Consider the following 25,166-nt stretch of genomic DNA (forward strand, 5'->3'; position numbering starts at 1 on the left):
TCAAAACAAAGTCAAGGGCAAGTCATGTCATCATTTCTCTGATGGCGTGGTCTTCTTCGGCAACGAGGGACAAACACACACCCATAGCTGGGGAAAACCAACCCTCAAATCTTTTGTTGTCTGGCCCGCCAAGGTGGCAAGGGCAAGGGCAAGGGCAAGACTTGGAGAAGCCTGTCAGAGGAGGAGCAGGGGGTCGTCACTGGGGGTTCTTTGCGGTGGCACAGTGGGTCAGAGCCCTAGAGGAGAAGTCGGTCAATCAATCAACAAGTATTGACTAAGGCTCCACTAAGGGACTGTGCCAAGACCCCCAAGGGGCTCACAGGCTGGCGGGGGAGGGGGAGGACAGCACGCACACAGCTGAGCAGACGCTAAGTTTGGAGCTAGACTTGAGAAAGGGAAGGAAGACTCCAAGGAGGCCAGAGGCGAGGGAGGGGGGGGTGCCCGGGCTGGGGGAGGAGGGACAGACAGACGGACTAGAGCAGGGCAGGGGCGGGCGTGGGGCCCAGGAGAGGAGGGGGCTGGCCCTGGCCTGGAATCACCCGGGGAAAGTGCTGCTGGGAAGTGCAGTGCTGTCAGCTTCCGCTTCCCTTAGAAAGGGCCGCGGCGACGGTTTTGGCTTTTACGCCTACCTCCTCAGCCTTCGCTCCCGGCTTCCCCTTAGGGAAGTGCTGGTTAACTGGAGCTCCTCCATGAAGGGCGGGGCTTCCTCCAGAGCTCGGCCCCCAGAGAGGCGGGGCTGAATGGGCAATATCTGGGAGGGCAGCGGCCTCACAGGCTCAGCCTCTGGGAGGAGGAGCCTCGCGGGCTCTGCCTCTGGGAGGAGGAGCCTCGCGGGCTCTGCCTCTGGGAGGAGGAGCCTCGCGGGCTCAGCCTCTGGGAGGAGGAGCCTCGCGGGCTCTGCCTCTGGGAGGAGGAGCCTCGCGGGCTCTGCCTCTGGGAGGAGGAGCCTCGCGGGCTCTGCCTCTGGGAGGAGGAGCCTCGCGGGCTCTGCCTCTGGGAGGAGGAGCCTCGCGGGCTCTGCCTCTGGGAGGAGGAGCCTCGCGGGCTCTGCCTCTGGGAGGAGGAGCCTCGCGGGCTCTGCCTCTGGGAGGAGGAGCCTCGCGGGCTCTGCCTCTGGGAGGAGGAGCCTCGCGGGCTCTGCCTCTGGGAGGAGGAGCCTCGCGGGCTCTGCCTCTGGGAGGAGGAGCCTCGCGGGCTCTGCCTCTGGGAGGAGGAGCCTCGCGGGCTCTGCCTCTGGGAGGAGGAGCCTCGCGGGCTCTGCCTCTGGGAGGAGGAGCCTCGCGGGCTCTGCCTCTGGGAGGAGGAGCCTCGCGGGCTCTGCCTCTGGGAGGAGGAGCCTCGCGGGCTCTGCCTCTGGGAGGAGGAGCCTCGCGGGCTCTGCCTCTGGGAGGAGGAGCCTCGCGGGCTCTGCCTCTGGGAGGAGGAGCCTCGCGGGCTCTGCCTCTGGGAGGAGGAGCCTCGCGGGCTCTGCCTCTGGGAGGAGGAGCCTCGCGGGCTCCGCCGGCGCCGAGGGGCGGGACTTGGCGAGCTCAGCCTCGGAGCGCAGCGGCGGGCCCCTGGTCAGGGTTCGAGCTGCCCGGTGCGGCGCAGGCCTCTGTCTCCGCTGCAGCCGCCGCGTCGCCTCCTTTCCGGGTTGCCTGAGGACAGGCGGCCGCCCCGCCCCGGCCCCGCCCCCGTCCCCGCCCCCAGCCCCGCCCCTCCGGATTTCCTGTTCCCCTCGGCGGCTGCATTGGCAGCGGTGGCTGCGGCGGCGGTGGCCGTTAGTCCCAGCCGGGCGGCCCCGGCCTAGCACGCGCCCCGGCGGCAGCCGCCTAGCCCGAGCTCCGACTCCCGCGCCTCCGGGAGGCCTCCCGGGCCCGGGCCCATGGTGCACTTCTTGCACCCGGGGCTGCGGCCCCGCACCATCGTCACCCCGAACGCCGTGGAGGACCCTCCGGGCTGCTGCGTGGTCCAGGTGGGGAGCGGCCTCTGGGGGCGAGGGGCACCCGGGGGCGCGGGCGCCGAGGCGGGGGACGTTTGCCCGGTGCTCGGCGCAGTGCGGGCCCGGGGAGGCTCCTGACGAACGCTGACTCTCCTCGGGGCAGGCGGGGGCGGGGTGAAGGTGCGGCAGGTGAGGATGCGGGGAGGGCCCGGCCGTCCGGGGCAGGAAGCACTTAGTAGGCGCCTGCTGTATGGCCTCTCGGGGCGCCCAGTCCGGCGAGGAGGCCGCGTCTGAGGGCAGCCGTGGGGGGAGCTGGACCGGAGGGAGAGCCGGGCTCGGGGGGGGCCTTATTTCTTTGCTGCCCAGCCCGGTCTTCAGTCCGGTCTTGGGGACCCCCCGCGGACTCCTCCAGTTGGACCGACTCGAGAAAGTGGGATCCTGGGTCAGACTGACGGTTCGCCTTTTCTTACTTTCCCCAAAGGAATCATTAAGACAGAAAGCCTCCGGGCGTCCCTCGTCTCCGGGGCGGGTGGGGTAGAGCATGACAATGGCTGGGGTGCTTTGAATGCTTAAGTGGGGCTATGCTTATGCAAAAAGGGGGTGTTGGGTGAGTGGGGAAGAAGCCTGCTAGGGAGGGTTTTCCGACCGAATTTCTTTTCTCTGGGTTATGTGCCACCTGAGGATGCCCCTGCCAGTCATTCATCTTTGAGGGGAGCTGAGGGAGAAAGCTGTCTTAGAATTAGTTAGGATTCTCACCTTGGTGATACAGCGCACTTCTGGTTCATAACGTGAAAGCCGGGACTTAAAAAAACCAGCCTTTCTCAACATCGGGGCAGACAGAATGCAAATCCATCCACCTGCACCCCTCATTAGCCCTGCAATGAGACAGGATGTTCCTGGATGAACAGGGTTGGAGATGCTTTTCTAGTCCCAAGGGCTTCTTCCTCCTGTTCTTGGGCCAAAAGAGACTTAACAACCATTCTGCCTTCCTGAGCGAGGTGAAGAACGCTAGCACCTGTCTAGGAAGTCACTTGAATTGAAGCCTTTTTCTTGCAAAAATCTTAGTTTAGGCTTTATGTCTTTGAGATCCTGTCTACATTTTTAATGCACTTGAGTCAACTTTAGGCATGGCTTACTGTGCTCGGTGCTAGGAGATACAAAATCAAGAGAAGTGTATGTAGCCTGCCAAGTAGAGTAATGGGACCAGCAGAGATAAATAGGATGCTGAGTACACCGTGAAAGTGCCAGCCAAGTACTGTGGGGCCTGAGGGTATGGGAAGAAGTCCTTTCCCTTTGGGCTAAATCTGGGAGGGTTTCCTTTAAGTAGCTTTGGGCCGCTGGGGAGGCGGGGGTATTTAAAAGACCAAGGTGGTTGACCCACCTTAGAAGAATTAGGGGACATTGCGTAAGCCTGTGAGGAACCACTCTCCTTAAACAATCGGATGGAGAACTAGGAATGTGGTGTGTCTGAAACCACAAGATTAAATGACCCAGTGGGATGGGAGGGCCCAATAGTGTTAAATTCTTCCGAGGTCAGGGATAATGGGGGGAAAGTCATCGAATTTGATTACTTCTAATCACCCATTTGAGAGTAGTTTTGGCTTGCCTCTTTGCTTGTGTGTGGGTGCAGGTATGTGTATACACTCCCCTCCTCTATTTACATGTAGCATCTTCTGGGTAGAATGGAAGCACCTTTGAGGGCAGGACTGATTTTTGGCAGCAAGTGAGATTTCTGTGGGTGTGGAAGAAGTAGAAATATCAGGCAGTGAGTTTCTTCAAGAAAGTTGTTTTATGAAGGAGAGGAAAAAGATGACTGATGGTAACTGGCTTAAAGTATTTATTTATAGAATTAGGGAGGTCTGAGCATTCTTGTGGATTGGAAGAAACTCTTGGGGAGAGGGAGGGCTAGCTTGAGCGCACGGGATAGAATGTGGAGGTAGGGGCGATCATGGAATTGGGGGGTCTTGCCTGCAGGAGTGATAAGCAAGAGGGAAGGGGCAAATGGAGCAGGGACTTTGGAGAAGGAATTCATTTGAATGAAGGAGGTCATCTGCCAACAGAATATGGGGGTTTGAGGAAAAGGTTGATTTCAGTTGATGGGAAATGAAGCATAAATTTATGGTAGCTATAGTAGATAAAATTGGCTATCCATAATCTGAAGAACATCATATCTCTCCACGTTACATTGATACTGCCTAGATTGTATTGTAAGAAGAGGTAAATGGGAGATTTATTTCAGTTGTCATACATGGTGTATATGACCCACTTTTTGATTATGAAGGATTAGTATGGATTGAATTCTTCTTTTCCCCCATCACATTTTACCTTGTATCATATTTATTTGTATACATGCCATAGCTTCAAGACTGAGCACAGTAGCCTGCACTTAGTAGGTACTTAATAAATATTTGTTGAGTTTGAATGTATTGAATTTTACTATCATAAATGTCAGAAGTCACTTGTTTTAACTAATTTAAATTAGTTTAAGATTCACCCATCCATATGTACATACACTTGCACCTACACACATGCAAGCAATGATACAAGCAAAAGCTGCTCTCAAATGGGAGATTAGAAGTAATCAATCTTTGTTTAATAAAGTGTATTTGCTTGGGGTTTATTTGGTAGGAGGAAGCATCGCCTTACTCCTTGGTTGACATCTGCCTGATCGTCCTGGCAACTGACCTGGAGAGGTTCTGTTCAGAAAGACCTGATGGAACCCTGTGCCTGCATGAGCTGGGAAGTTTCCCTCAGGAAGTAGCTGATCGACTGCTGCATATGATGACAATTCATGGTAATACAGTTTATCTGGTGTCTATTGGCAGTCGAAATATCTCTGGTGAAGGTTTAGGATCCATGGCTTTGTTGCAAAAAATAATTACAAATTGGATGTATCTTTGAAATATGCTCTGTGATGGCCTGTGGAGAAATGAACTAAAAAATGAATAGAATGGTAGAAATCCAGAACTGGAAAGGAACTTTAAAGGTCTCCTGGTACCTTGCGCCCTCTTCATTTTCAGATGAGGAACTTTAGAGTCAGAAAAGGGAAGTAATTTGTCCAGTGTTTGTCCTGGGGCGGCAAGGCTCTTCCTTTAGCACTTACTGTTTCTGAGCTCCAGTTTCCTCCTCTGTAAAATGGGCATAGAAATCTCTCCATAGCTGAACTCACAGATCATGGGGAAAGTTAATTTGACAAAATCAACGTAAATTTGTGTAAACAAAGGGGTGCTGATTATTCTCCCAAGGTTCTCAGTGTTTTTCAGCTTTCTGAAGCTGAGAAAACTTAAAGGTTTTTGCTTCTTTTAAAAATCTTCTGAATTGCTCCGGGGCAGCCAGGAATCTGTCCGGAAAGCTTCCAGACTAATGTGATCACAGTTTTAGAGCGTGAGAGGACCTTGCTAGATGTCTTCTAGTTCCTTCCCCCACCCTCTTTTTTCCTAACTGGGAACCCAAGTTCCAGGTTACTGTAGACACTTCCCAAGGAACTAGCAGAACTGCCCTTTGGCATTAGAATTGACCTGGCCCTTTATTAGAAACCCTTGTCAGTTACTGACCAGCCAGTGCTTTTGATCTGCATTCTCCCCGCTTCTTTCCTTCTCAACCGTGTTAAACTTACGGTAATGCCCTCTTAAGAAGGCACTGATTCTTCCATTCTTGTGTCCCCAGCCCCTTAGTTATTGCCTTGTATATATTGGTTGCTTAATTAATGCTGCATAAAATTGGGCTTAAGCTGAGAGGGGAAAGACATAATTGAGGCATCTAGAGCTGGGAGGGACTTTGGGAAAAGGAGTAAATTGTTTATATCCTTGGCCCCAAAATCCCATTAGTGGGTTTATAGTTCCAAGAAAGTCCATTTATGGAAAGATTAGTGGCAACACTTTGTCATAGCAAGAAGTTGCAGTTAAACTATGCCCAATAACTGGAAATTACAAAGTGTGATTTTGTGAACATAAGGGAATATTATAACTGCATCATTACAAAGTAGGTAGTTGCTGGAGGACTGTGGCTGTTGATCAGAAAGATTTGTGTACAAGTCTTTCTCTAACCCATATTGTATACTAGGGGTGCTCTTGGGTCGCTTTCTGAGACTTAGGTCTCCGCACCAATGAAGCGCAGATCTGGACACCGAAAGTACTCAAAGTACAGCAGGCATAGGATTCCCAACACTGATGAAATGCCAGTCGGAAGCTAGGGCAGATGTTGTGGTGTGCCTAATTTGTGCCAAATACTGTGCTGGTGTTTTTGTCTCGTTTTTACATTTTAGTTACTTTGGACTGTTTGGGGGCTGGGTTACGTGATTCAGTCACACAATAAAATTACCACAGATTTTTAGAGTGCTAAGCCTAATAGTCACAGAATCAAATGACAAAGCAACAAACATGACTATTTTAACTTTTCTTCAAAAGTTCAGTATTATAAAATAAATCTTTTGAATTACAGCTGTGGAACCTGGAAAAAAATTGTAGATTCCTGAAATTTTTTCAGAATTGCTTCATTAGCTTTATCATAATTCCAGATCATCATGATAATCGCTGACATTTTTAAGTCTTTGAGTTTTGCAAAGCACTTTTTACTTGGATATCTCATTGCAATGATCCCCACCAGCTACTCTGGGAGGTGGGGTTATTTTGCAGACGAGGAAACTGTCCCACTGAGCTGCTCAGTGACTTGGCCTGGGAGGCAGTTAGCAAGTGCCCTGCGGCAGGATTCAGACTAATCTTCTGAACTCCATGCCTGACACTGTCCTCTGCATCACCTTCACCAGTTTAGCTTCAGGCAAATCAAACTAGATAATATGTTAACAGCAGGAACTTGATATTTTCTTGTAAGAAGTATTTCTTCTTTCACAGTTACCTCACCCAAAAAACTTAAATCATTAATTGCTGATTTATTAGATCATAAGATTCATTTTAGAAGACATATTTTTGTCTAGCAGAAGAAACCAGAAAGGACTTAAAATACTTAAAAAACTGAGACATTTCTTTTGTAGTACATGTTTCTTAAACAATTATGGGTGATCATCATTACTTTAGCAATTAAATAAAACTCAGCATCCATTTTTCAGAATCTACAAGCATTAAGTGCTTGCTATGTGCCAGGCACTGTGCTTGGGATACAAATACAAGCGGAAAGATAATCCCTGTCTTTAAGGGGATTATCTTCTAACACAGGAAGAAAATATAAGAAAATACTATGAAAGGGAGAAGGCAGGAAGAGGAAGATGTTGGAGAAAGTCCAAGAGAGTTTAGAGTGGAGCCTGAAGGGGAATAAGGACTGGTCTGGCTGGGGCAGCGGGTGACCAGAGGAAGGGGCTGGAGGGGTGGCTTGTGAGAAGTCTTCTTTGGTCTGGTAGAGAAAGGACAGAGAGGCAAGAGTGAAGCCTGGAGAGTATATAAATAATGAGAAGCTCAGGAACAAACCTAAAGCATCAAGAATTGCCACCAGTTTTTCACATTAATATAGTTTGCTAAACCACTTTACCTAAGACAAAAACTTTTAAAACTCATTTGTTGTACCTTCACTGAAGTTGCCGCAGCAATGAAAAGCTGGTGTACTGAATACACAAGTTACCATTAGGCGCTTCTGGCGACTTTGGCAAACAGTCTTCTTCCAAAGCTCATTGCATCATTTTGGAGGTAAAATTTCCATTTACAGACTACGACATTACCTCTGTCAAACACATCTGGTTTGTGCTGGTGAGCAAACAGTCTTGTTCACCAACATCACCCTCAGAACTGAAGGGCTCTCTCTCTTGGCTGTTTGGGGTGCTCTGCATTATTACCACTGGCAAAAGAATCTTCACTAGACATGCAGCTGTTGCCTGTTTCTTCAAGCACTGTTAGTTCTTCAGTATCGATAATACTGTGAAATTCTTGTCCACATCTCTCGTATTTCCTATTTCCTCATTTCCATCTTTTTGGATAATTTCTTTAACGTCATTCATTGTCTGTGGACTTGGATCCATTTGTGCTTTGGTTGGGAGAGCCCATATCCATAGGGCTCCAAACCCTGCCCTGACACTGGGGCTTCAAAAACAAAAATGAAAAAATTCCTCATGTTCTGAGAGATTATATTCTACTGGGAGCATAAAGTGTACGCACAACTAAATTATTCAGTTCAACAAACATTTATTAATAGGCTTCTCTTTCTCAGGAACATATATGCAAAGTATTGCTGCTCGTTGTTTTGCATTTGTGTCTGACTCTGACCCCATTTAGGGTTTGACCATTATAGAAGGCCCTACAGAGACTTCTTCTGAAGGAGACAACACATCTCGGGCAGGGAGACGGAGAGTTGGTATGAGCTGGGCCATGGCTGTGGCGACAGGAGTATGAAAGAAGGGAAAACCCAATTTATCAGAGTCTGATACACATCTGATGTATCTGGCCAGATGGGCTTTATCTCTTACTTCAGTGAAAGGGAGGGGACTTTTTGGTGACATAAAGTACTTTAGTCATTATTGCTACTGATAAGTGATTCAGAAGTAGTCACTATTTAACTTAACAGTCTTGGATTACAATTCCTTTGCAGGCAATCTGAATGATCGAACTGTGGGCATTTTTCAAGGCAACCAGATGCAGCTGAAGCAAGTATACATCCGGGAAGCCAAGATTTCTGCCACTGCTTTCCAAAAAGCCTTCTGCCATCACAGAATTATTGAACTGGATGCTGCCGGTGTGAGTGCAGACCTCGCCATCCCGGATATCCTGAATGGCCTCGGCAGCAGTCCGTGGGCCCGGCAGCACCTTCAGTGCCTCGTGCTGAATTCTGGAACTCTGCCCACTGTGGAGGCCAAGCTGCCAGGCTTTAGCCAGCTGGCTGGCCTTCGAGTTCTAAGTGTTTCCAACATCCCTTTTCAGAACCAGCACCTGGCAGATGTTGCTTTGCTGCCTAGACTAGAGAGTCTGGATATTTCTAACACCTCAGTCTCTGACCTCTCTGCACTTCTTGCCTGCAAAAACCGGCTTAAATCCCTCACTATGCACTATTTGAAGTGCCTGACAATGACCACGCCTCAGATCCTGGATGTCATCAGAGAACTGCGAGGCCTGGTTCACCTTGATATTTCTGATGATCAGCAGTTCACCTCAGACCTGGCCTTTCATTTGCTGCAGCAGACAGACATCCTGCCGAACATCCTGTCGCTAGATATTTCTGGGGGTAAACATATCACTGATGAGGCTGTGGAAGCTTTCGTCCGGCAGCGACCCGCGATGCAGTTTGTGGGACTGTTGGCTACGAATGCTGGCTACTCCGACTTCTTTACCTCAAATCCCAGCTTCATGGTGTGTTCTAGTCTGACATGCTTAGGTGACTGGTGAAGGTAGAAATGCAAACTTAATACCCTGTCCACGCAGTGATCCTCTTCTTTGTCAGTACCACACCTGGCTTGTTAGGCTTTCTGAGGCACTTGATTGGCATGTTGGCATGATTGTAGTCTTCAGCTGGCCTCCCTGCCCTTGCTGAGGAAGGCCAGGTGTGATTAGGTGTGGAAGTCAACTCCTGCTTGGTACCATGGTACAGTGGAAAGGACTGAGTTCAAATCCTGCCTCTGTCATTTACTGCCTCGCTATTTTATCTGTAAAATGCGGGGATTGGACCAGATGGCCTTCTAGAGCTAAGATCCTGTGAGATCATCTCTGCCCTCAAAGAGTTTACCTCCTCCAGACCAGTTTGAGGACATGCTTCTCTGAGGCCTGAGAAGACAGACTGCCTCTGTAGGCAGTGCAGGAAAAGGAGCACTGAGACTGTTTAGTGCCACAGTCAGGAAAGAGGGGAATGTGGGTTAATCATTCACCTAGTGGCCACACGTTTCCTGTCATTTACTCTCCCTCCCAATTCGGTCAGTCAGCAAGCCTTTATGGAGCACCTACTAGGTGCCATTCCTGTGCTAAGTTTTGGAGATACAAAGAAAGGCTGTCTGGGAGCTCAAGTCTAGTGATGGTAATTGCCAGCATTTGCCTGATACTTTAAGGTTTGCAAAGAACTTGTCAAATATTATCTCATTTGGTCCTCCCAGCTACCCTAAGAGGTAGATTGCTATTATCCCCATTTTATTGGATGAGGAAACTGAGGCAGACAGGTCAGGTGACTTGTTCAAGGGCACATAGCAAATATGTATCTGAGATTGGATTTGAATTCAGGTCTTCCTGACTCCAGCCCTCGATCCACTGTACCATCTTATTGCCAATTAAGTTTATGGACTGCCTATCAAATGACCTTATAACTATAACATTTCATGAGTTACTTTCCATTTAACATCCTTGGATGCTTCCTTGTAGCTTGGAGGTTATTGGGTTCTTCATGACTGTGTCTGCTGAGCCCAAGGCCTACCAAGCCATGGGCTGTGCATCTCTTACCAGAACTAGCTCTTATGACTCATGGCCTCATGTGATAAATTATCTTGGCCCTGACAACTAACAAAGAAACTGTGAATCTTTACTGTTGGAGAGAATACCAACATTGATGAAATCACGTAGCTTTTCGAAATATGTGTGTGGTATCCATTGGAATATATTGTTCCTATCATGACTGGAGGGAGTATTCAGTGAGAGAGCAAAATGTTCATGTCTTGTGTTTTTACCCACATTTCTTCTGTAACGCCCTTTTGGTAGCAGATTTCTTTCTCCCTTCCCTGTCCTTGTGCCATTCTTTCACATTTGCCATTTTTGTAAAACTAACAGTTATGGGCTGTTAAATAGTATTCAGTTGAAATGCCCAAAAGTTTTTATTTTCCTTACTTTTAAAATAAGGTTAAATGAAACTATTAATGTGTCAGTTCCTCTCAGTAGTGTTTTATCATATTCTTAGGTACTCTCATTACTCTCTGTCAGTCTAGGAGTCATCTCTGAAGTAATGTCATAGTTACATCTGAAATTTTTAAAGTCTTTTTTGAAAAGCTGAGAGAGAAGAAAAACTCAAGTCTTCTGGCCCTTTTGTTTTTAAGGTTGCAGGAGGAGCGAATGTCAGTCAGATTTCCGAAGCTCTGAGGAGATACAGTGAGAGAGTGTGCTTTATGAAGGAGGCCCTCATTCGACTCTTCACTCAGACATTTTATATGCAAATAACCAAGCCAGCTGTTTTAAAGGTAACACTGCACCTGAGCTAAAAAGAGTAATACATGGATTAGGAAACCTGGAATCAGTGAGGGTTTGGTTCATTGGGGCCACTTAAGTACTTGTTAGATAGGAAAAAACAGCCTGCTTATTTCTAGGTTTCATTTTCCTAACGATCATCCTCATAATACACACCCATTATGTGTGTGTCAGTGTAGAGCGGGGGAATGGTAAAGTGATAACAAGATGCCTTTGGAGCTTTTAAGGTGCTACCGCTCCCTGGGGTATAACACCCCCCTGAAAGGAGGCCTTCCTGCGCTCTCGGGCAGAGGGAGAGAAAGCAGGGAGGACTTCAGAAACCCTAGGCTTAGGTGACTTTGAATCAGTTATTTCACTTCCCCAGCTCTCCATTTCTGTAAAATGAGGAGATCTTTGAAGGGCAGTTGTACAGCCTGCTTGATGTTGTTTCTGGGACAGTTCTGGGAGCGCTTTGTAAACTGGAAAACACTTTCTGAATGGGAGCTGGTGGCTTTGAACTTTGGGCCCTGGTGTTTGGGTAACTTTACACTACTCAGTGCAGAAGCAGGCTGCGGTTCTCATATCTGCTTGTCCATCAGCAGTCTCTGTATGTGTTAAGAAAAAAATCTCCACTTTGTTGGTAAAGTATCATTAGTATATTTGGGGAATATTTGGCAGAGTGGAGGAACATCAGCTTAGCAATAGGGAAAAGGGAATGAAAGAAGGATGGGTATGTGGTCCTGTAAATGGTTACATTGGATGATATAGGAAACAAAATGAAAATATTTAATAGGAAAATATAAAAATGAAACTGGATTTGACCATTATTTGGGTCAGTACTTCCTCAGGCCAAGGAGTGTCCTAACCTACCTTGCATTCTCGTTGCCTCAGCAATGAGGCAATGCCCCTAAATTGTTGGCAGTGATGATGTTGAGCTCCATAAATGCATATCCTTCATTTTTATTCAAATACTTCATTTGATTGGGCACTCATTATGTAAGACCCTAGGAGGGTTTTCCAGGCTATAAAGTTGAGTAAGGCAGGATTCCAAGAGCTCATAGCCTGGTTGCTTTTAAATTGAACAATAAAATATTGAAAGTGGGGGAGCAGTGTACCTCTAGGCCTTAATATCCTTTTTATTAAAATGATACGATTGGATCAGATTAGATTTGTGACCTATGCCTCTCACCTCATCTCAGTTCAGCAGGTGGTGAGAGCCAACTCTGATGCATTCCCTGATGGCATGGAGGTGAGAGTGAAAGCTTTATTATGGATCTCTAGAACTCCAGGATGCAGGTTAGGGACCTAAGCTTCATGTACAGCGTAAAATGGGGAAGCGGCCTTTCAAGATATTGTTACCCGCAAAGCAGTTTGTAAAAACAAAAACAGAAAAGTTTGTTTTATTCTGAATTTAACACCACACAAAATGTGCATTTCCATATATAAAATACAACAGCAAAGAGGAGTTTGCCTCCCCACTGTCACTGTCTCAGGACTGGCATCCAGGCCCCATGGCACACACCAAATAATCCTCGAGAAATCGAGGATCCCTAGTCATGTACATGGAAAGATCAGGAGAAATGTCTATTTGAGTAGGAGAGAAAGGGAGAAAAGAAATGAAGTAAGGTTGCACCCCAAATAAGGCATTACAGCACGAAAAAAAGGAAGAAATTCTTTAAAAGAGACCAGAAAGTTGAAAAGTAGAAAGTAGTGAATCGATAAAAACTAGTTTGTTTTCTTAAAAAAAAAAAAAAGTCAGCCTCTTAACAAAAAAGTCACCTAACCTGGAATATCTAAAGAGCTACATTCGATCAAGCCTCCCAGAAAATGAGGAATCACTTTATCAAGACTATTTACAGATAGGAAAGTAGATCCCAACCCATTGTCTTGGAGGTGGCCCAATAGAGAGAGCCAGGACCGGGGGGCTGGCTCAGTCACAAATTCCATCATCAGTAGGAAATCTCTTCATCTCTTGGTCTCATCAGCTTTGTGAATCCTCAGGGGGTTTGCATCAGGTATAGAAAACTGCTTCAGTGTAAGAAAATCTCTTTGTATAGGTACATGAACTTGTTAATACGAATGCTGCAGATTTCAGCCTATTTATGTTCTTCCATAAATGTTCTGTGGTGGCTGCACCTTCCACCCAGAGTGCTGGAGGCCTTCCCCTAGCTCTGGGTGTTACCTGGATGGCTGTCCAGAGATGCTTCTGTGGGACTGGCCTGTCTTTTTACCTGCTCACTCATCTTTTTGTGAAGTGAAGTCACTTTTCCTGTGAAGTTCTTTTGTGAGGGTTGTGGCTGGCCTCTCCCCTCTGTGCTCCTCATTGTTATCTGTGGGGTGATGCTGAACTTCAATTCTTCAGATGATGTCAGGTGTGTGGGCCCTGGCCTGCAGTCCCTGCAACCAGGGAGGCTGAGGCTGATGTATCTCATGAGCTCCAGCAGTGTGCTAAGCTTATTGGGTGTCTGCACTGTCTAGCACCAGTAGGGTGAGCCCTTGGGAGCAGGGGGGCCACTAGGTGTCCTAAGGAGAGGAGGGGTAGATGGGCCCAAGGGCAGAAAAAAGAGTAGGCTGGGAACCCCTGTGATCCTCAGCAGGGACATTAGATACCTTAGCAGCTACTGCACCTCCAGAAAGAAAAAGAAAATTCTTAAGGGATCGAGGCATTTCTGTGGATTTGTTGCAAATTATACTGGATCACAGGAAGAACCTTGTTAAATAAGTGAGTCTTTATTTACAATTTAAAATTGTTGAGATCATAATGAGATATGTAAGCCAGAAATTCTGCATGTTTATGTAAGTACTAGGGAAGAAAACCCTTTAATAAAATGTTTATTATGAAAACAAAAAAATAAAAAGATTTTTCTCACAATAAAATATAACTAGCTTGTGCCAAAAACCAACATAATATGCAATGGAGAAACATTAGACATTTTAAAAATTAAATCTGGGTGATGTTTTTGTTTTTTTATTGTAGGGAGCTTCCTATGAGCAGCTCCCTTCACCACTGCAGGCCAGCATTTCAGCTACAGTCTTCTTGAATCCCCTGGGGCTCCAGTGGGTCACATGGCCTGTGCCCAGGGTCACACAGCTGCTGGCATGTACCAGGGCCAAGACTTGAAGGCAAGACTTCTCCCTCCTTTGAGGCCTCCCTCTGTTCATTATATCTTGTCACTCTGCATCCAGAACATTCCACTAGAAATAGGTTTGAAATGAGTTTGCCCACTTTCCTAACGTATTTGACATTATGTTTGAAATTCTTTCCAACGCAATAAAATATTTGAGGAATTAGCTTTGGAAATAGAGAGGTCAAAACATTCAGATAACAGGGTAGAATGAAATCCAACTCCTTCAACCCTCAAAAATAAATAGAGACAGTAAGTGAGCTCAGGCCAGTCAGAGGTGCAAGAGTAACCCCCAAAATCAGCTACGTTATTTCCTAGCAACAAAGAGAACAAGAATCCTCATTTAAAATCGTGATCAACTATTTTGAGACTTAAAGACGTAACACATACTCAAGACAGTTATCAAGCTGCCATGACTGAAGGAAATAGGCATCATTGCCTCCATTTATTACAGTGTTTTAAGCTTTGCAAACTATTTCATGTACATTCTCATTTGATCTCTAAACCAGAGGTGTCAGACACACTGCCCACAGTGCTTTAAAACTGAATTGGGGGGCAGCTAGATCGAGCACCAGTCTTGGAGTCAGGAGGACCTGAGTTTAAATCCAGCCACAGACACTTACTGTGTGACCCTGGGCGTGTCACTGAACTCTTGGTCTCCCTTCCAAAAAAATTTAATTGGAAAATATTTAACAAAATAAATAAAAATACAGCAGGACGTAGGTGATTGTAATATGTGGTTTTCTAAGTCACATATAGTTCAGTGCCCTGAATGACCCTGTGTGTGCTGGTGTATCCTCCCGTGGCTGCACCCAGAGTCATATAGCCAGCTAGCACGTGCTGGTGGGGCAGGAGGAATGGGGGTGGGGTAGGACTTGTCTGAAAGTAAGTGGGAGGAATATCCATTGTTCAGAGACACAACTATGGAAATTATAATGAAATGTGTATGTGACTTTTTTGTGGAATAACAAGGGGAAATCCCCTCCCCCCCACCTAGGGAAACTTGTTCTTTGAGTTCCAGGCTTTAAACCATCTCCCGGTGATTGTTGTCCATGCTGGTGCCTGGGAAAAAAATAGAGAAACAGATCCCTGTGACAGGAGAGGCTGAGCTGATGGGGAACAAAAATTGGGAAAGGGTTCATTGCGTGAAAATTGGTCAGCCAAAAAATAATAAAAAAACATTGGTTAGCAGCTGGGTGGGAAATTCACTTAGGCCCATGGCTTATGCCAGATCCCTTAGTGAACTGCAGTGGGATGGTAGCTTGAAACATTTTTAAAAATTATTTGAAAATAGGGAAGAAAATATAATAATCTATGTACATAAATTGCAGAGATGACAGGACTTTTTCCTCTTAAATAGAAAAGGGATATAAATGGGTGTGATTGATTTCATTAATGCACAGTAAAAAATAATGAAAAGATAAGTAATAAATTAGGAAAAGTAAGAAAGATCAAAGCATCCGTGAAGAATGTCAGACATCGACAAAGGTCAAAGGCTGGGATGAGACACACCCATCTGATAATCATTTGAATTCACCTAATAATTACCAGAGTGCAAATTAAAACAGCCTTGAGGTACCGGCAAAAAGAATTAAGGAACTTAATTTTTCAAGGATTGTGAAGAAAGAGTTACATCCATGAACTGATGGTAGAATTGCAGACTAGTCAGATCCTTTGGAAAGCACTTTGAGGTTGACGTGTTTGGGATGTAAAGAAGTAAGTGAAGCTCACAGCCAGAACAGCAGATCTAGACTCTGGTCATATGGAAATGGCTCATTTGTGCACACGACTTCAGAACTGGCAAAGCCCTTTCAAATCAGTGTCTCATTTGGCCCTTACATGTAAACATTATAAGTGATGGTGTTCCCTTTTCACAGAGAAGGGAACTGAGGCTCATTGATTAAATAACTTGCTCATGGTCACACAATCAGACGTGACAGAAGGCAGCATTTGGTCCTCTGTGAGTCTGCCTCCCAAGAAAATGGGAACATGAATGAGTGGAGATTTGGAATAACTGACTAGTGCTGCCCTTCTATGCCTTGAAGGCCATTTATGCAAGGACTAATCATTATGAAATGAGTTTAAGGTGGTGTTGATGGTGTTTTCTCATGTTTATAATCATTTTTCAAATATAGATGAGAAACAGCCTAAGTGACCTGGGGCATGGCCCCTGCACATACCTGAAAATCATGTGATCAGCTTTAAGCCACCTGGATTCTAGACAGTTGCCACTTTCTGTTGTGTTTGAATCAGAGAAGCATCAAATTTGAGCCCCAGAGGGGAGAGACCTTAGAAGTCATTGGGTCCAAGCCCCCTCATTTTGGGCTTAGAAACTGCCCAAGGATCCTGCCTCTGAGTGCCATGTTCTTCCCATTGCCTCCACTGGTTCTCCTGACATAGAGAACATCAGAGCCAGGAAACACCTGCCAGCTGCCAGGCCCACTGACTTAGCAGCAGAGTCAGGATTCAGAAGCAGCCCGGGGGTACTTTTCTGACACACCATACAATCCCTTAAAATTGCTTCCATAAAACAACTCTCCTAAGTACTGTTCAGTTGTGGCCAACGCTTTGTGGTCCTCTTTGGGGTCTTCTTGGCAGAGAGACTGGAGTGGTTTGCACTTTCCTTCTTCAGTTTATTTTACAGATGAGGAAACTGAGGCAAACAGGGTTAAGTGACTTACCCCGGGTCACAGAGCTAGTAGGGGTCTGAAGTCAGATTTGAACTCAGGAAGATGAGTCAGCCTAACTCCAGGTCCAGTATTCCATTACTTCACCACCTTACTGCCTGAAATACCCTGTGTTTAAATTGCCTTTCTGTTTGACATCAAGGTAGAACATGGGAATGTTGATTTTTAACAGTCGTAGTGACTTCTCTTTTTTTCCTTCATCTTTAGCTTGTGGCTGTAGGAATGAGGAATCACCCCCTGGACTTGCCTATACAGTTCACAGCTAGTGCATGCACCCTCAACTTAACTCGGCAAGGTCTGGCCATGGGTATGCCTGTTCGCTTGTTGTCAGAGGTCATCCATTTACTTCTCAAGGCCCTAAAAAATTTCCCTAATAACCAGCAGGTAATTTAATTCTACTTCTCTGCTACTATAAGTATTTGGGAATATTTGGAACCTTTCTTTATGTCACTGGCCTTCTTGGGGTAGATGCCTAGCCTTGGCATGGGTGTTGTCACTTTCTTTTGCATAATTCAAAATGGATTCCCAGGATGGCAGAACCAGTTCTGTTTCAGTGTCCAGCAGGTAGTTTGAAGTGAATGTTTGATCTTGCTTAGAACTGTTAACTTCTCTGGCAAGTTCCTTGTTCTACTCTATTGATTGATCAAGGGAAACCTTGTTGTGAATTAAAGGAAGAACACATTTGGAAAATTTTGTGTATTGCCTGATGTTCTTCCCAAACCTTGCTGATAAAATGGACCCCACTGATGTGCAGAAGAGGCAAGAGGTTCATGTGTATCTGCCCCTGGCACATTCAGATGCCTCTTCCTTCTGTTGTCCTCTCTATCTGAGGTCAGTCACCTTTTTCTCTGCCTGTCTGAATACTGCCCAGACCTCGAGACCCAGTTTACCTCTCCTTCTTATCACCTCTCATCTTCCCCTGGTCTCTCAGCGCTTCCTTTGCCCTTTATATAACACTTAGATGCATTCTTGATGTTAATGTTGATGCATATGTGCCTTATCTCCCCAATTACATTCTAAACTCCCTGAAAGCTAGAACCAGGCCTCAAGTTTTGTGTCCCCTCACAGTGCTAGGTAGCTCAGCATCCTGTAGAAAGTAGGCATTCAGTGTGAAATACATAGTCACTGGTACAGAGGAACAATCCCCAGCCTTCCTGGAACCAGAGCATTCTTAATTCCTTAACTGAACACATTCATGTGCATAGCTTATTTCTGTTACCTAGAAAGCTAGTTTTATGAGAAGGAGAGAAGGTGTAGCCATCAGTGGCAGCATTTTTATGTGTAAAGTTGCCCTTGGGTTAGCCCAGAGTCCAGCCATTTGGAGCTCTTTGGTGTCAGCGTTACAGTCTTGGGCAGTTCAGTGAGTCATCAGAACTGAGTGTAAGATAATGGTGAGGGCAGGGCCACTGACTGCTGTGGAATCTCCAAGACTGGTGTCAGAGCTCTTCATCTTGGACCCCCACAGAGGAATTTAGTTACTGAAGTCCCCAGAAGTGTTGGTCATCATAAACCTCAGGTATCACGATGCTTATAGCTGAGGAATAGAACAGTACTTGAATGATTAAAACTTTGTATGGTCTGAAATGATTCCTCTGTCTAAAGTTACTTTTCTTGATTCCTGAAAAGCTGCAGAAGAATTGTCTTCTTTCCTTGACCAATGCCAGAATTCTTCAGGATGTTCCTTTTAACAGGCAAGTGTCACATTCAGTAAGGCTGTCAGGGTTACTTGGTCATCTCATTGATTTCTGGGGGTTAAGTTGACCATTGCCTTTTGAAGTGTGTGTGTGTGTCCGTGTGTGTCCGTGTCCGTGTCTGTGTTTTCTTGGTTCTTATTAGAAGTCCTCATTCCATCTTGTAGGTGCTATCCCAATCCCATGATTTGATGATTAGCCTAAAAGAATTATTTTTAATGTTTGCTAAAAAAGAAAACACCAAAAAATACAGCCCTTAACTGACCATTTTCCCCTTGAGTCTTAATGTCATAGTTGTTTTCAGAGCTAGGGCTTTGAATTTTGGAATTTGTTTTTGGTCATGGGTAGTAGTCATGTCTGTTCCTCCCCACCTCCCTTCCCCAACAATGTTAACGTGACCTAGGGCGTTAGAAAAGTCAGAATTTATTTTTTCAGGTTTGATGCTGCCAAGTTTGTTATGAAATGGCTCTGTAAGCATGAAAACCCGAATATGCAGACAATGGCAGTGAGTGTCATCTCCATCCTGGCTCTTCAGGTACGAGATTATGCCGTACCGGTTCAGGTTCCTATCTTCCAAAGTTTGATGGAATGCAGATAATCACTTCTCCCCTTCTGTGCTTACAGCTCTCTCCTGAACAGACGGCACAGCTGAAGGCAGAACTTTTCATTGTTGTCAGGGTGAGTTGACTTGGCACATTCCTTTCCCATTTTGAGTTTTCCTTGTACTATATACATGACCATGAACCAGATTATAAGGTTTGCTATGGTAACTCACTTATCTGAAGAACTAGGCTGCTAGCTTTTATTTTGTGACCAAAGAGTGGAGAGTACCAGCTTCCACTACTGTCTTCTCTCCAGTGTTTCGGCACAGCAGACACAACCCTAGGTTTCACCATCTTTGCCAGTACCAGGATTTGGGAGGTTCTATTAATGCCGTAAAGCCTCTCATTAGAGAAAGGACTACCAGGCATAGAGGCCATAGTGACCTCTTCAGCCCTGGGAGGTTTATCCATATTGTTATCACAGATCTCCTTACAGCCTTGAAGAAAGACACCATGTCTTCTTTGTAGGACCCTCTATCCCTGGTCCATAGTAACACTCAAATCAGGATTTATCGATCAGCTTGGTTGATCAGTCATTACTTTAATGATTGATCAAAGTCTTTGTTGGCCTCCTGATCCATCCTTATTCCTGAAATCAAAAGAGGAATAAACTGGTACTAATGGCATTAATACCTGATTGAAGCTTAGAGTGCAAATGGGCAACTTCAGAAACATTTGAGGATGAGAAGTTTTAAGATGTACTGATTTGTTAAAGGCTTAGAATTTATGTCTGGAGTATCCTGAATTAATGAACTTCTATGAAATGTCACTCTCTTTCCTTCTCTGGAGGAATCCCAAGTCATTTAGGCCTTGATTAGATATTGTCATGTTACTTGTTTCTTATCTAAATCTGCTTTTCTCAAGTGGAGACCCCTAAAAGGCTATGGATTAGGCCAGTGTATGTGTGATCTTTCCTCACCCAGAGTATTGTAACAGAATTTGGTAGATAAAAACAATGGGTGTCTTCTCATTAGTAGATAAAATATAAGATTTTTTTCTGCACTTCATCAGACTGAATTGATAACTAACAACTTCAAATAAGATACCGTCTAATCTCATGAAATATTTAGGAGACTTCTGTTACGACAGGGAGCCACGAAGTCAGGTTTTTGTGACAATTTGAGTTGTCAGAACATGAGATTCTTCTTCTTACTTTTTTAGGAACTCTTAGCAATAGTGAAACAGAAAACATCTGAGAATTTAGAAGACATTACCCTGACGTTTACCCTGAGGGCACTGTGGAACCTCACAGATGAGTCCCCAGCCACCTGCAAGCACTTTGTTGAGAACGACGGATTGGCCATCTTTGTACAAGTCCTGGAGGTACCAGAGAGGGCGGGCTTGGCTCGGAGTTCCGTGCACGTTTCTTGATGACATTACTGACCTTGAGGTGTTTCTTTGACAGACATTCCCATCAGAATCAACGATACAGACCAGAGTTCTTGGCCTTTTGGTAAGTTGAATATTAATTCCATGGAGTTCATTGTGACAACTTCTTCCAACTCATGTGAATCACATCTGAGAAATCTTTCATTAAAAATTATTAAACCAAAATGTGAGAAACCTATTTATAGGGAAAATGCTCCACATGTGTATTGGCCAAAGGTCCCAGTGGGGAACCTGGTTGGCCCAGTGACCCTGGGTAAGCCCCTCAGCTTTGTGGAGCCTCAGTCTCCTTCTCTACAAGATGGAAATCACTCTGTTTGCCTAAACTGCCTCACAGTGCAGGGGACTTGTTTGGAAAGAGGGACTATGGGAAGCACACTTGAGGAGAATCAGTTATAATCTGAAATTCGGCTAATAACTCAGCATCTGTCCCCACCAAGGGCAGTTTTTAGAATAATATGGCTACCTTATTTCCTACGTATATCTTATTCTCCACTGAAGTCTTCTTCCAATACTTGACTTTGGTTCTCTAAGGTTATGCCAGTGGAACAGTCTCCGGCTGTTCTTGCCAAAGTGGTTAGGTCTTGAGGGTAGAATCTATTTATGAGTGCCCAAGAAGAGAACGAAAAAATCCAATGAGAGCAAATGAGGGATGGGAAGGGGAATTGAGGAAGACTTGATGGTAAAAAGAGCATTTGAGTTAGGCCTTGGTAAGTCATGGTTAAGATTCCAGCAGTTTCTCCTAGGTGGCAGCAGAAAGGGACAGCATTTCAGGAGCAGGAAAATTGTGAGTGAGGGCCTCAGGAAAATGCAGCCCCTGTTCAGGTCATAGCAAGAAGAGCCAGATTGTGTGTGGAGTCTGAGTCTGTCTCAGGGATGCTCTTGGATAGGATCCTGTCCTCACCCTCGTGGTGCTGCTGCCAGCTGGCACCTTCTCCTCTGTTCTGCCTCCATCTGCACAGTAGAAGATTCCCCTCCTACCCTTGGGTTTTCCCTGCTCCTGCCTGTCCTCTCTGGATACTTGGGATTTTTGTTGGGTTTTTTTTTTTTTGTAGATTCTTTCCATTTTCCTAAGGTGCAAGATGGGTCTAATGGATAAAGCGAGCGTTCGTGGCCAGCTTGGTTTTCTCTCACCTGAAGTCCAGGGAGACATTTAGGTTTGATATAAGGAGAAACTACCCTGCGTTTAGAGTTGTCCAGAGTGGGTGAACTCCTTTAGGAGGCCATGGAGATGCTGATTTGGAGCTGGAAGGAGCCTTCAAGATAGTCTTGTCCAATAGCTTCATTTTACAGATGGAGAGACTAAGGCTCACATTAGTTCAGTGACTTCCCCAAGGTCACACCCCTGCAATCAGTAACAGGGCTCGTATCTGAACACAAGCTTTCTGCCTTAGAAGCCAAAACCAAGTTCTGTTGGTCTGTTGTAGAATAATGTCGCTGAAGTCAGAGAATTATCCTCTGAGCTGATGGTGAGCAGCTTGATGAGCCACGTGAGCCGGTTTCTTCATAGTGTGGAGATGGAAGTGAGCTACTTTGCAGCTGGAATCATTTCCCATCTCACTTCTCTGGGGGAGCAGGCGTGGACCCTGAGCAGCATTCAGAGGAGCGCCCTTTTAGATGACCTGGTAGGCGAGCTCCCCTGGTGACAGCGGGCCTGGGCAACCGTGCTCTGTGAAGCTACACATGGGTAACACGTGCTGGTTCTTGTCTCTTGCAGTACACAACGGTGCGGGAGTGGCCCAGTCCAAGCTGTAAGATGGTGGCACTGGTGACTTACAGGTGAAGGGGGGGGCTGGATTTATCCCTCAAAACATTAACTCCTTTCTCCATGGTGCTCCCATCATATGCTTGGCATGAGCCCAGGACTTTGAACCCAGGGCTTGCCATTGGCCCTTTGACGTGGAGGAGAGCATTGCATCCCTTTTCCCCTTTCCCTTTTCCATCTCTACTGTGATGGTAATCATCGGCCATCAAGTTCATGTGCATAAGACCCTCTGTGAGAGTCAAACACTATAGGCATGTAAATGATCGTTAAATCGCCAAATGGTGGTCTAATTTCTAAATGCCTTTCTTTGGAACCCACAGGTCCTTCAAATCCTTTTTTCCATTACTTAGAAACTTTATGATTTTTGAGGTTCAGCTCTGGGCCCTGTGGGCCATGCACCACGTCTGCAGCAAGAATCGTACGTACTGTGGGGGGCCGCATAAACCATGTGTCTAGGATAATGCTTTCAGTCCTGACTCCCCTTTAAAGTTTGGAGGGGGGAGCGATAGAGAGAGAGAAGCTGCTGAGGGTTACCTCTTGTCTTCCCTGAGCTCTTAGCATGCATGAGAACCCGGCCCACACAGAGCGTGTGCTGGAGGGGCAGCACCTCGGGGTGGGGGTGGCTAAGTGGGGTTGAGCTGATTTTTCAGTTCAGTCTTTTTCATTGTGTCAGATACCTAACACATGCTGTTCTCAGATTCAGAGACAAAAATAAAATAGACCCTGTCTGCAGGGTTTTGCTTGGGGTGACCATCGGGATGCAACATTTTTGCTTACTTACCTTTGTGCTTAAAAATTAGAAGACGAAGAATTGTCTGACAGCTGGGATTGGGGTGGGGAGGTGGGAGAGGTATCCAGGTTCAGGAAGGGCTTAATTCTAGATGAGGAGGTAGAGAGCCTGTGCAGAGACACAGGCGTGGGAGATGCGGGGAAAGGGCTGGCAAGCCTTGGGAACAAAGTAGCAGAGCAGGTCAGGTAAAACTTCGGCCTAAAGGTATTGATGCCATGCAGCAAATTTGGGAACAAGAAACACCAGCTTGTGGGGGGCATGGGGTGCCATGCAGTGAGCAGAGGGGTATAATGTCGTCAAACCTGTGTTGTAGGAATATTAGTTTAGCCCCATGTGGGATGAACTGGATAATTCAGAAGTCAGAGGCGATGAGGGCTTCACTTGGATTTCTAAAAGATAAAACAAAAACGAGTAACAGACACCACATTTATTAAGTGCTCTCTATATACTAGGTGCTGGGGATACATGTACAAAGAAAGAAGTGAAAGAGTTTCCATTCTAATAGCAGGCAGGCCAGATAATATGTCAAAGTACCTCACATAAATAGGGAGTTAATACAAAGTGGTTAAAATGCTAGTGGTTTGGAGGTGTCAGGGAAGGCTTTGTCCTGAAGATGGTGCTTGAGCTGCATCTTAAAGCTGGAGAAAGAGATTGAGGGCAGATCAGGGAGTAGGGACTGTGTGATGCAAAGGAACAGCCAGAAGAACCTCCAGAGGCTGGCTTGGCTCCACCCAGGAGTGCCCACCTTAGAGACACTGGAGAGATTGTTGGGACCAACGAGAATGACTATTGCAGGAATAGAAAAGACCAAAAACTGGGTCATGGGGAGCTGACCTGCTAAGTAAGGAAGGAAAAGATGAGCAAGCACAAACCAGACCCTTGAGTACTGAGCAAGTAAGGTGACTTGGGATGCCCATTGCCCTGACCTCCTTCCTCCCCCAACTTGGTTCTGTGTTGGCTTTTCTAGCTACCAAGTACTGCAGGATGCTCATCGACGAGGGCGGGCTGCAGCTCTTGCAGGACATCCGGGACCACCACCAGGCAGTGCCCCTCGTACAGGAGATTGCTAAGTCCATCCTTGTAAACTTTCACATGCATTTTATGAGCTACAAGAAATCTCCTGGGTATAAAATGCCTCTTCAGACGTAAGGAGGCTTCCTGTGGAGCTCTCACCCTCTGCCTTCTCACCTGCCTGCCTTCGAATGAATGTCTAAAGGATGCTCTTTGAGTCTGCCAGTTGTCCAGACCATTGACCTTGATCGTCAATTGTTCAGGTTTACAAAGGGTGGCTTAGCACGGCTCAGGCACACCCCAGAACCCCATCAGTGGCTGTTTGGGGGCAAGAGAGCCACAGGCTTTCTCTGTTGACAAAGTCCTGAGCTGGAGCCAAAATCATATTTTAAAATGTTATTGTTTACTCTTTGCAAGGCCTCAAGGGAAAATGCCTGTTAAAAGGCTGTGTGTTTCCAATCCGTGTGGAGATTGAGAATTGTTTCCCAGCCTGGGTTTGTTTGCTTGGTTGTCAGAGGGTGGGGGAGGTCCTGGGTGGCACCAAGTAGCTGTACCCAACGCTGAGGTGAGGGACCCCTGGCTCTCGGGGCGTGTATGGACTGGTCCCAGAGGGAAGGGCCTTGGGAAAGTCATCAGATGAATGTGGCACTTTAGAAATAGGACTTTTGTTTGGCTTTCATTTTTTAATAAAAAAATTTTTTAAAATAAAATGTCTTGGTTTTGAAAAATATGGAAGGGCCACCAAAGTCAACAGGAATTGTTTTTTCTTTTTTAAGATTTTGGCGGAATTTAATCTTTGTTGCTCTTGTCTGGAACTTTGAAGGCCTCAAGTGAGGGATCTGGGTGACTAGGCACTTGGACACCATAATGGGCCCACGGTTCTACTGGGCTTGGAGCCCCAGCCCCACCTCTCCTAACTGTAGCTCCCAGCAAATCACCCAGTATCTTGGAGCCTCAGTTTCCTCATCTAGAAAATGAGGATATTCCTTGCAGTACCTACCTCACAAGATCGTTGTGAAGAGAGTGCATTTAAACATTAAAGTGCTACAGAAATGCAGGCTGTCCTCATTCTTATGTCGTCACCTGCACCAAGAAGGGGTGGAAGTGGGGAAGG

General features: G+C 46.1%; 1 protein-coding gene across 2 annotated transcripts; it reads left to right on the forward strand.

The window, feature by feature from the left end:
- The first annotated feature begins 1,719 nt into the window (after positions 1-1,719).
- LOC140530152 (protein zyg-11 homolog A-like) lies at positions 1,720-25,109 on the forward strand. Of its 2 annotated transcripts, XM_072649480.1 has the most exons (14): positions 1,720-1,954; positions 4,550-4,715; positions 8,453-9,207; positions 10,869-11,009; positions 17,015-17,191; positions 18,434-18,498; positions 18,934-19,033; positions 19,123-19,176; positions 20,262-20,423; positions 20,506-20,553; positions 21,914-22,111; positions 22,204-22,265; positions 22,572-22,669; positions 24,009-25,109. In XM_072649480.1, exons 1-14 carry the CDS (start codon positions 1,865-1,867, stop codon positions 24,188-24,190), a joined length of 2,298 nt encoding a protein of 765 aa, XP_072505581.1. In that variant the 5' UTR covers positions 1,720-1,864; the 3' UTR covers positions 24,191-25,109. The 2 variants fall into 2 exon arrangements, with proteins under 2 accessions (XP_072505581.1, XP_072505582.1); XM_072649481.1 differs by lacking the exon at positions 22,572-22,669 and having other exon boundaries at positions 24,009-24,762.
- The last annotated feature ends 57 nt before the right edge of the window (positions 25,110-25,166 follow it).

This window comes from Notamacropus eugenii, chromosome 2 (genome assembly GCF_028372415.1).
Source record: "Notamacropus eugenii isolate mMacEug1 chromosome 2, mMacEug1.pri_v2, whole genome shotgun sequence".
NCBI classification, from domain to species: Eukaryota; Metazoa; Chordata; class Mammalia; order Diprotodontia; family Macropodidae; genus Notamacropus; species Notamacropus eugenii.

Excerpts from the sequence above, each read along its gene's own strand:
- LOC140530152 (XM_072649480.1), top strand. The coding sequence starts at position 1,865 with ATGGTGCACTTCTTGCACCCGGGGCTGCGGCCCCGCACCATCGTCACC. Across the intron at positions 1,955-4,549 it reads CGGGCTGCTGCGTGGTCCAG|GAGGAAGCATCGCCTTACTC; the intron begins GTGGGGAGCGGC and ends TTTATTTGGTAG. Across the intron at positions 20,424-20,505 it reads TCTTTGTACAAGTCCTGGAG|ACATTCCCATCAGAATCAAC; the intron begins GTACCAGAGAGG and ends TTTCTTTGACAG.